Genomic DNA, 10142 nt, shown 5'->3' on the forward strand with positions numbered 1-10142 from the left:
CGCGATACCACTTCGTCGTCAATCACGCGACGGAATCACCCTATATAATAATATTATTATTGTATATTTTGTGGTTTATTTAACAATAAACTATTAACAGTAATGTTAACCTCTGCCTCGATCTTTTTCCACATAATTTCAAAATGTACTTTTTAAAAGTAATGTTAAATACGTAAAGTGATTTAATAAACTTAATATTCGAAGAAAAACGTGCTGATCCTTAAGTTGAAATTGAAAAGATCGTAATAATTAAACTTATCTATTTTGAAAAATTTTTTGAATTTTTGTTGTAATCTAATATGACATATGCGCAAAATAAATAAATTGCACGCTCTATCTTTTGCACGGTTTTTTCTGTATACAGTACAGCACACGGTGATTAAATGTCTATTATGAGAGCAACAAAATTCAAGTTTATAGATGTTTTAAAGAAATAAAGATTCAAAATAATAAGGTTTTATGTCTTAAATTGGTCAAAAAATTCTTTTATTTCTCCAAACATTCAAAACAGATTCAAATTTACCCTGCTATCTTTGAAATTCTGATCGTGAGGAATCAAGCAACGGAAAATCTTTATTTCATTGAAATAATTCCAATATATTCCATCACAGAAATATGTCTTTAAAATCTTATTAGCCAAGAAGAACCTTTCTGATCATGGCACCGCTTACGAGTTCCTCATCGCTGTCACGTGTTTCAATGCACTTGCTGCTACATAAGTATTGCAATAGCGGTAAGCGATATTTACCGCAGAAGTCGACAAATTTAATGTGCTCCACGCGATTATTAAAGAAAACACCTGTACAGAAAGAGAAAGATAAAGATTAATCTTGAGATTGAATTTAAAAAATATGCTTTGTTATTTTGAATTACTTAGATTTACTGCTGCGCATTTTTCAGAAATTTTTAAGGTATTGCAGAAAGTGTAATCGCAAGCGAGTCTTTTTCTCCATTTAGCTTATCTTCGCGACATTACTCGATTGCAATTAAATTTTTTTATGCGTAATTCCTCAAAATACACTTTATCTAATCGTTGCAATTTTTGGATTTTTATATTGTCCTCTATTGAGCCTCCTTGCCACATGCGTTTTAACAACGGAAAGGACAAGAGGAGAATATAATGAACACGAAAATTGATTCAAAAATTGCAATTAAATCCACTGATTTATTATGTTTAGAATATAATTAATCAAAATACTGACCTTTGCATTTAGGATTGACGCAAGAGTGGGCACTATTAAGGTATTGTACTAAATTGTGTGGTATGCTCTCATTATCGTAACGAATATCGCTGTACTTGATGACGCGCGCCGCTAGCTCCAGCAACGATGGCGGATTATGTGTCATGTCGGATACAAATCTCACCACCAATGGATTATCTCGTAAAGACAACTGCGCAAAACGAACGAGGTGTATTCCGTGGGAAAAAATTGTTTAATTTTCCACAATAATGAATTATAAATGTTAAACTTTGCCGCGCAAAATTTGGATAGCAAATTTAATATTTGTAACTGAACAGATCAGAGAGTACAGCAAAGAAATCATACTTGAAACTTATTTAAAATTAAATTATGTTAAAAATTATTAAATTATTATTACATCTATTATTTAACTTTTAACTATTTATCTAATTATTACCTTATATGTATTATATATATATATATATATATATATATATATATATATATATAATCTAAATATATATATATGATGATTAAATTATTTGCAACCAACCTCTGTAAGGCACTTTAATGTTATTATTTCGGTAGGTAATGTCCGTAGTCTGTTCTTGTGAAGCGATAGAGTCTTCAGATTTGTCAAATTTGCTATTGAACTTGGTAGGCTCTCTAGCATGTTATCGCAAAGTACAAGAGCCTGTAGAGCTTTTAATTCACCAAGAGTGGAAGGTACCTCTGTTAATCTGTTGTCTCCCATTGACAAAACTCGCAAGCTTTGACAAATATATATAATATTTGATAAAAATAATAAAAATAATAATAACTGTTTGGACAATATAATATCGCTTAATTTAGCGCTAACATTGAAATAAAGTACAAACAGCAATTAAAATTGATTGTATAGCTGAAATTCCAGATAAAGTAACTTAAAAAGAATACAGGAATTGAAATTCAACCAATAAATTCAATTTCTTTATCTATGATCCTTTTTATACAAAAAAATAGATTTTACAATATTGCTATAAATAAACTATAGAAATTCTCTTGGCACATCTTGATATTACAATTACAACTTTTAATCGTCAGTTGTTAATAGCAACTTTTTAAATTAAAATTTTTCATATTTAAAATGTTCAACTATAGTTTTTAATTTTATATTTTGCATATTTATGTTTCTAATTGCCGATTGACAATTTGTCAATAATTAAATTAATAAATTTGCTTTTGTCTAAACTTTAATTATTATTAGAATTTGTTGAAATACGCCATTACCCCTGCAGTTTCCAAATGTCCTTAGTAATCTCGTTGATACGATTGCCACCCAAGTAAAGATATTTTAAACTAGGTAGATCGAGAATCTGATCAGGAAATTCCGTGAGACTATTACCACTTAGATTGAGTTCCCTTAGACTAGCGAGATTTTCAAAATCTTTCGCCAATCCGTCATTGGCTAAATTGTTATGTTTCGCAATTAAGCAAGTTAAAGGACAATCCGTCCAAAAATCTGGTAATCTAGTGAGGCCGCAGTTCGAGATGTCGAGAGAATTCAGACTGTTGAATCTGCTGATACTGGCGGGAAGAATTGTGAGAGAATTGTGGCTTAACAACAAGGTGTCCACTTGCTCTGGATCTTTGGTATTGAAGAATCGCTTATCTAACACTTCGTTGTCCAGTGACAGATACGACAGGTCCAATGTTCTTAAGGCGGAATCCGAGTCGCTGGAGTCTGACGTGTAATTCTCCATACTTGAGCCTTAACATTGAAGTAATTTATTTCAATGTTTACCGTTATATTTATTCATATTATATAACATTTATATATTAAAAAATGTAAATATATTAATATACGTAATAATTTAATATAAACAATTATATATATATAATCTTTACAGTTTGTGAATGTATTAATTTATAGAATTAATTTATCAATTATTCAAATGTTTTTTTGAGGAAAGAGGAGAAATTTATATAGTAAAAAGATGATAATTTTGCAAAAATCGCATTATCGTAATCGCGCAAGTACGACAGAAAAGCGACAAAATGTAAATAGTAAATGTGTATTTTTCGTCATATGGATGACATGATGATGTGGATTTGCGCATTCAACATGTTATCAAGTCACGCATATCAAGTTAATTATAAAAATCGATAAATTCGAAAAAAGTTTACTGATTAAAAGAGGCTAAATAACTGGTCAAATTATTATCGCCAGAAAATAATTTTTAATCCTAAAAAATAGAATAATTAAAAAAGTACAATAAAGTATTCTTCATTTAAAATCCTTTTGATTGTAATATTAAATTGATTGCGACCCACGTCAGACACGCACTTGTTCATTGTACATATACATTTGGTGCACGTAATTATAATTATCAGAAATCGATAAGATTCTGAGAAAGTCATCGCGGCAAATCATGCTATATTATTGGCTAAGTAATTTTTGTTGTGAAATGATTCTCAAGTCAAAAATAAAGTGTATAGAGTGAGAGTACTAACAAATGTAATTTTAATAATGAAAAATATATTACTCTCTGTCGAGAGTATTGTATATTGCTGCAGCTTATTATTATAAATAATATTGATAATGCTACATCAAAACATAATAATATTAATTTTTTAAGGGGTATAAAATATAAAGATTTTACAGACAAAAGACATAATTTTAATTCGATCGACAGTCACATAATTTTAAATAAAATTCACTTTTCTTAACAATTAAAGAAGTTATATAAAACATAAAACAAGAAAATTCTTGCTCTGCATCGTGCATTAAAATATTTTTAATTTTAAGGGTTAAAAATAATGAAAGTGAAAATGATGAAAAGAGAATGTGCAAACGTTTGAAATCCGCGCGTTACTACTAATCGCGAATAAGCGCGATTCTTACGTGACGTCACAATGTGAAATGTGAACTCGTGGTATCACAGTGGCTGCATAGAGCATCACACTTACTTGTTTTAGCCCCGCGAGAAAGATAATGGCGTTGACAACCACCCGTTTGTCGGCACTTTTGGAAAACACGATGCGTACCATATGCGTTAAGTCTCAAATAGACGGATATATTTTACGAGCGGCGCGAATAGAACGACAGCTGTATAACCAAACACGCGGAGATTGGCGGCGCACGAATCGTGACCGCACGAGATCTGCGCTTTATCAGACGCGGACGTCTTTATCCATCGCCTATCATTGCCGCTGTTCGAGCCATTCTCCCCGCCAGGCGTTGGTACAACCAATCCTAAACATATCGAGGAGCAGTGCTACTATGACTGCTCGAAAAAAAAAATACATAAATAAAATGATTTTTGAGGATTGTTTTTTCAGAAAAATACAACATATTATTTTGAAAACTTAATTATTTATTAACATCTTAAAATTGATGTAAAATAAAATAAATAAAGGTCCAAGCAAACTCGAATGATAACATTAAAATTACTGTTTTAAATTAAATTTGAGTATTATCGAATATTATTTGAATATATATATATATATATATATATATATATATATATATATATGAAATATTAAAAGAATAATAAATTATAAAAATATTATTATATTCCCAGACAGCACAATGTCCAAAATCGGGACATAAAATATCTTTTAGACAATTTTTACAAATCTTAAAGACATTTTTAAGAAGTCTTATGTCCCGATTTCGGACATTTGCTGTCTGAGTTATCAGTGTTTTGCTCTAATCATTTAAATTGTTTAATAGTGATGCAAACTTTCGTACGTAAGATTATCAGTGATTATCGGTCTTTAGTCATTTTGTCGATGGTTAAATACACATTCAAATTCATGCACTTCTCTCATGTGTATGCGACCCAAACGCATGTCACCGTGCCATGTGACTGCTGCGCATGCTTAGTACATTTAATTTGATTTTATCCATCGACATGGAACATGAGCGTGATTTCATCGGTAGACAGATATCTTAACCTAACTGGGTCGTCAACTTTAATTAATATCTTGCTTCGTAGGACAAAGAGACGCTTTTCGCTACCAGATTTTTTTGTTTTGTGTAAAAATTCATCGATTGACATTACATTTTTATGAATATTTAAAAGAAAAACTAAAGAACGTAAATTAAATATTTACCATAAAATGTTATAATTCTTAAGATTTAATGTTAATAATAAAATTACTAATAATAAAAGGTATGGATTTACATATCTCAAATTTCTAGAAAGTAATTCTTTTATTATTTTATAATTTCATTTTTACCTAATATTTAATATTTTAATTTATTAAAAAGATATGTATCATGATCAAATTTTAATGAAGTAAATTAAACAAGTTTTATTTTTTACATAATTATAATATAATAAAAATTTTAACAATAGATAATTTTCAGGTATAGATTAAATAATGCTGTTTTATAAATTATATCAACCGTTATGGTCTTATTCTTCCAAGTTTCAAAGAAAAATATTTACTTTATCAAAACAAATGTGTAACATAAGGAAAACTGTTTCGGATACCTTTATTATAAAAAATGCAGATATATATGAGAAAATATTAGAGAATTCATCAACTGTACAATGGAAAGACATACGAAAAAAAGTTCTTCAAAACAATCAAGAAATTACACCAGCCATTGTAGACTCTATAATTATAGATATGTGTGTTAAAAATTTCCATGTGGATAATGCTATTGCATATTTCAAATTTTTGAGGGAAAATAACTATCCTCTAAATCCAGCAGTAATTGGAAAATATCTTAAACTCTTTGTTTTAAAGCAGGATTCCTTGATTGATGCAGATAAAATAGAAATTGTAGAAACTTATAATGCTTTGAGACAAAAGTATCCATATTTGGATTCCTTTACAGCTGAACAATGTGTAATGAGTTTATCTTTGACAGATGAATGGGAAAAAATACTAGAAATAATAGAAATGATAAGGATTACTACTAATCCAGGCAGCAATGTATATTCTGCATTAGTTAGTGCAGCATTTAGAAATGGGAAACCGGATGTTGCATGGAAAGCATTGGCAAACCTAGTGTCTTGCAAATTGTTTCCACATGATAATGTATATACATCTCATCTACAATACTGCCAACTGGAAGATACAACAACTTTTAACAATAGAATGGGAGAGATATTTAATTTTTGGACTAATAATGGTATAATACCACATAATCAAATTATAAGTGCATATGCTGATGCAGCTAGCAAGCATGGGTGGTCTATAAAATTTGTAATAATTTCTAAAACGTTTGTTATTTTTCCATTATTTTAATATGATTCAGAGAGAGAGAATAAATTAATATTTTAAGTAAATAAAATTTAATAAAAGTATATTTATTCTGTTTCCAGGGGAAATTGTAATTGTTGCGGTTATTATTTGTCCAAAATTACATTTACTGAAAAGGAATTTCAGAAACTGGCGAAATCTGTGATGGACAGGGTAATTATAGGTTCGGATATCTATTGTAAGACTAATCCAGAAGAGTTGTTGAGGTTTCAGAAATTTATTGAAAATACTAAACCATACGACATAGTGATTGATGGACTTAATTTAACTTATGCTCAGAGCAAAACTGCACCCAAGTTATTATCGGTAACACATACTGTTTTTATATTTAAATGAAATATATTACATTAAATATGTTAGCATACATTGTATAAGTTCATATATTATTTATAAAAATATGCTGTTTTATGAATTGCAAAGTGACATTGCTATTATTTTTCTATTATTAATATATTAATTATTACATGTTAACATATATTTATATTACAGTTAATCAATGTAGTAGAACATTTCAACAAACAAAGAAAAAAAATACTTGTATTGACGCGGAAACACCAAAAAAAGTTATCTGTTTTTAAGCAGATAGAGCGGCATGCACATGTCTTCTTTCTAAATAATTTGTAAGTGTTAAATTTATACATTAGTATCTATAACAGATTATGTAGAATTTTTTACATAACATATAGGCATAAGATTACTTTATAATTATATATAAAGTCAAAAGTATATCTATTATAAATTAAAATAATTATGATAATGCATTAAAAATAAAGCAATATGTACATAAAATTTTAGATCTGCTGATGATCCTTATATAATCTATGCAACCATGGCAAGCGGAATGAATGCAATGTTTGTCTCATTGGACTTGATGAGGCAGCATAGTTATTCTTTGCAAAATGAGCACTTACAACAGCAATTTAAGAAATGGCAATATTCGCATCAATACTTTATAAAAACAAGTAGAACCGGTATTCGCATTCAAGAACCATTTGCCTGCATGCCAATTGTACAAAAAACTGACAATGGGCCTGTTGACATATGGCATGTGCCATATGTCAACAGGAATATAATTAGTACAGAATCATATGTTGTCCCAGAAAAATGGTACTGTTTCGAATATAATAAAAAAAAATAGTACATAATATCTAAATATAAATTTTTTTATTAAATATTATATATTATCTACATGTTGAAAGGTTATCAGTCTTGGGCAAATTTTCATCGTTACCAAAAATGCCCCGAGAGTCCGGTGGTAATTGAAGAGCTATGACATTATCGATTATGAATAAAAATTTGTGGTTAACATAAAATTTAAATAATACATTATTAAATTCATGTTTTTAACGAATTTTATAAAACTGCCAATATATGTACATACGTACATATCTACGAAACGTCAGAATAATAAAATCACAATTAGTATTATATTATCAATGTTTTAATCACTTAAATTTTAATAGGGATGCAAGCTCAAGGGTAGCGGTCTTTAATATAATAGTTGACATTTTATATATATTTTAAGTTATACTTTTACTTAATATTTTACTTATACTTTATATTAAGTTATACTTTAAGATTCTTATAGTACTAATATGTAAAAAAGGATACCTTATTGATACAATCATAAATATGTATTTCACATATGATCAATTTTTCATCTGTTTAAAGTAATTTAAAAAATGTAAAAATTCATAAACATACATTTAAAAATTTTTAGAACAAATATTTGTACTTTGAAAAAAATGTATAATTATATACATGAAAATAATGTATAAAATATATTTATAATAATTTATTATAATTTAATTATCAAAGATTATATCATATAATGATTGTATAGGATTAATATATATTTTAAATACTAGTGCAAGATATTTATAAAAAGAAATCTAAGTCTACAATAATATTACTAACTCAGTATGATTTAGTTTTCGATCTCCTATTTTGGGGATTTGGATCTAAAAGATGGCCTCCTGAGTCATACGTCCAGAAACAGAATTTCATTGCCTCATGGTGTTCTGTATAAAGCACAAGACAAAAATATAGACAATATAAAAAGAACAAAAAATACATAAATACAGTTAATCTTTATGCGCATCGTTGTGTTAGTAGAAAAGAACATAAGAGAATAACCACATCGAAAAATCCTGTAGAAATACAAGCTCTATAAAAGCGAAAATTCAAAGCTAAAAACAAGACAAATTACCATTGTCATGTCCTATGTGTTACCTATTGACCGAGACATCGTGGCTACGCTGGCTTTCCTAGCCATTTAAAAAAAAATTGATGAAAAAAACGAATTGATTAATCAACAGAACAAGGTTAAAAGATAAATAGAAGTGCAAATTATTAGAGATGCATATTATAAGATGGGCCTTACTATGTTACTGTTAACAACATAATTTGCCTGACATTCCTGCTGCTCAATCAAAATCACTCCTCAAATTTTCTCGCTTAGCTTGTATCTGTTTCCTATACCGATTTTTTTTTATACAACTACTGTATTATTTATAACTGCTATTTATTATAAAATTCGTAAACAATACAGAAATATGTCTTACTATAATATAACAGTAGTAATTCGAAATTAATAATTTTATTAAAATATTATATTGTACCATATGGATATATTAATTCAGATATTTTATACAGAGCTTGCATATTGCAAAATTTATAGAAGTTTATCAAATCTACTTTTATATTTACTTAATTATGATATTTGATCTTGTCGATGGGGTTCACAAGAGCGGCTTCAATCTTCACCAGGATATCAATGGAACTTGTAAAACATTAGTATTATGTCGATTTTAAAGAGTTTTTAGCTTTCCAGGACATTGTATCAAATGTACCTGTCAGGTTTGCCTCTTGTCACCAGAGTTCTTCTTCAAGTCGACCGACACCTTCAACAGGGAGCGAAAGTGCACTGTTCGAATGATGCATTTTAATCTTGAAATCACCTTGTAGTATCTCTCTTGCGAAGGCGATGCTGAACCAATTTTTTTGTGAATCTGCACCAGGTGATGGATGTCTAGAATGTCTAGATGCCTTTAATACGCCATTGAGATGTCATTTTTTAGGGCGAAAAAGTTTATGCGCCTTATCTGTGACCAAAAATCATCAAACATTCTTGAAATATTGCAAAAATCAGAGATTAGGAATACATTATGTAAACAAAAAGCATATTTCTCTTTGAATTAGAATTCGTGTTTACTTTTAAATATTTGATATATTTGCGCTGTGAATTCTTATGAATTTTCAGTGTGTGTGGTTAAATAAAAGTGAGAATTATTCTTAATAATTAATAATTTTAAACACTACTTTAATTTAAATTTTATGTTTGTGTGTATAGTATCGTCGTAGCTACAGAGAGAAATCTTCTCTGATAGTACTACCAGAGAAGAACCCAAGAGCGGTCATAGTTTTAGGTGTTTTCATCCATCAGCGCCTCTATGTGCATAAAATGTGCACATTGAACTATGTAATCAAATATCTATGAATCCCGTAGGTAATGTGCATGACTTTTTGGATCTCTTTTATGCTATGTCCACGTTTATTTGGTTGTTTCATGCTATACCCGTAAATTTTACAATTATATGCATTCATATTTTAAATGCAAGCATACGAAATACAAAAGTCTTGAAACGAATTTGTTTCCGTTCGTTGTATCTCGGCGCGTAATTTTCATTCAAACAGTTTTCT

The 10142-nt window shown here is 28.9% G+C and overlaps 2 protein-coding genes and 1 long non-coding RNA gene across 5 annotated transcripts; 1 reads left to right on the forward strand and 2 right to left on the reverse strand.

The window, feature by feature from the left end:
• Positions 1-450: 450 nt before the first annotated feature.
• Positions 451-4412, reverse strand: LOC105831993 (leucine-rich repeat-containing protein 58). The gene is made up of 5 exons (XM_012672553.3): positions 4131-4412; positions 2451-2931; positions 1735-1951; positions 1203-1392; positions 451-799 (listed from the first exon to the last, which is right to left on the reverse strand). Exons 2-5 carry the CDS (start codon positions 2921-2923, stop codon positions 633-635), a joined length of 1047 nt encoding a protein of 348 aa, XP_012528007.1. The 5' UTR covers positions 2924-2931; positions 4131-4412; the 3' UTR covers positions 451-632.
• Positions 4413-5046: 634 nt separating this feature from the next.
• Positions 5047-7593, forward strand: LOC105839533 (mitochondrial ribonuclease P catalytic subunit). 2 transcript variants are annotated; one of them, XM_012685916.3, is made up of 5 exons: positions 5047-5338; positions 6046-6400; positions 6503-6746; positions 6930-7060; positions 7236-7593. In XM_012685916.3, exons 1-5 carry the CDS (start codon positions 5308-5310, stop codon positions 7576-7578), a joined length of 1104 nt encoding a protein of 367 aa, XP_012541370.2. In that variant the 5' UTR covers positions 5047-5307; the 3' UTR covers positions 7579-7593. The 2 variants fall into 2 exon arrangements, with proteins under 2 accessions (XP_012541370.2, XP_028048720.1); XM_028192919.2 differs by having other exon boundaries at positions 5048-5338; positions 5536-6400.
• A 634-nt stretch (positions 7594-8227) lies between these two features.
• LOC105839534 lies at positions 8228-9857 on the reverse strand. Of its 2 annotated transcripts, XR_003626396.2 has the most exons (3): positions 9655-9844; positions 9150-9544; positions 8228-8707 (listed from the first exon to the last, which is right to left on the reverse strand). It is a non-coding gene; the product is annotated as an uncharacterized LOC105839534 (long non-coding RNA). The 2 variants fall into 2 exon arrangements; XR_004962766.1 differs by lacking the exon at positions 8228-8707 and having other exon boundaries at positions 8948-9544; positions 9655-9857.
• Positions 9858-10142: the final 285 nt, after the last annotated feature.

The sequence above is a fragment of the Monomorium pharaonis genome, chromosome 4, assembly GCF_013373865.1.
Source record: "Monomorium pharaonis isolate MP-MQ-018 chromosome 4, ASM1337386v2, whole genome shotgun sequence".
In the NCBI taxonomy this organism is placed as follows: domain Eukaryota; kingdom Metazoa; phylum Arthropoda; class Insecta; order Hymenoptera; family Formicidae; genus Monomorium; species Monomorium pharaonis.

Coding starts and splice junctions, on each gene's coding strand:
- LOC105831993 (XM_012672553.3), bottom strand. CDS start 2,923: ATGGAGAATTACACGTCAGACTCCAGCGACTCGGATTCCGCCTTAAGA. Junction 1,393..1,734: donor CATTAAAGTGCCTTACAGAG/GTTGGTTGCAAA, acceptor CGTTTTGCGCAG/TTGTCTTTACGAGATAATCC. Junction 800..1,202: donor CGTCAATCCTAAATGCAAAG/GTCAGTATTTTG, acceptor CTTTCTGTACAG/GTGTTTTCTTTAATAATCGC.
- LOC105839533 (XM_028192919.2), top strand. CDS start 5,550: ATGCTGTTTTATAAATTATATCAACCGTTATGGTCTTATTCTTCCAAG. Junction 6,401..6,502: donor TTTGTAATAATTTCTAAAAC/GTTTGTTATTTT, acceptor TTCTGTTTCCAG/GGGAAATTGTAATTGTTGCG. Junction 7,061..7,235: donor GTCTTCTTTCTAAATAATTT/GTAAGTGTTAAA, acceptor ATAAAATTTTAG/ATCTGCTGATGATCCTTATA.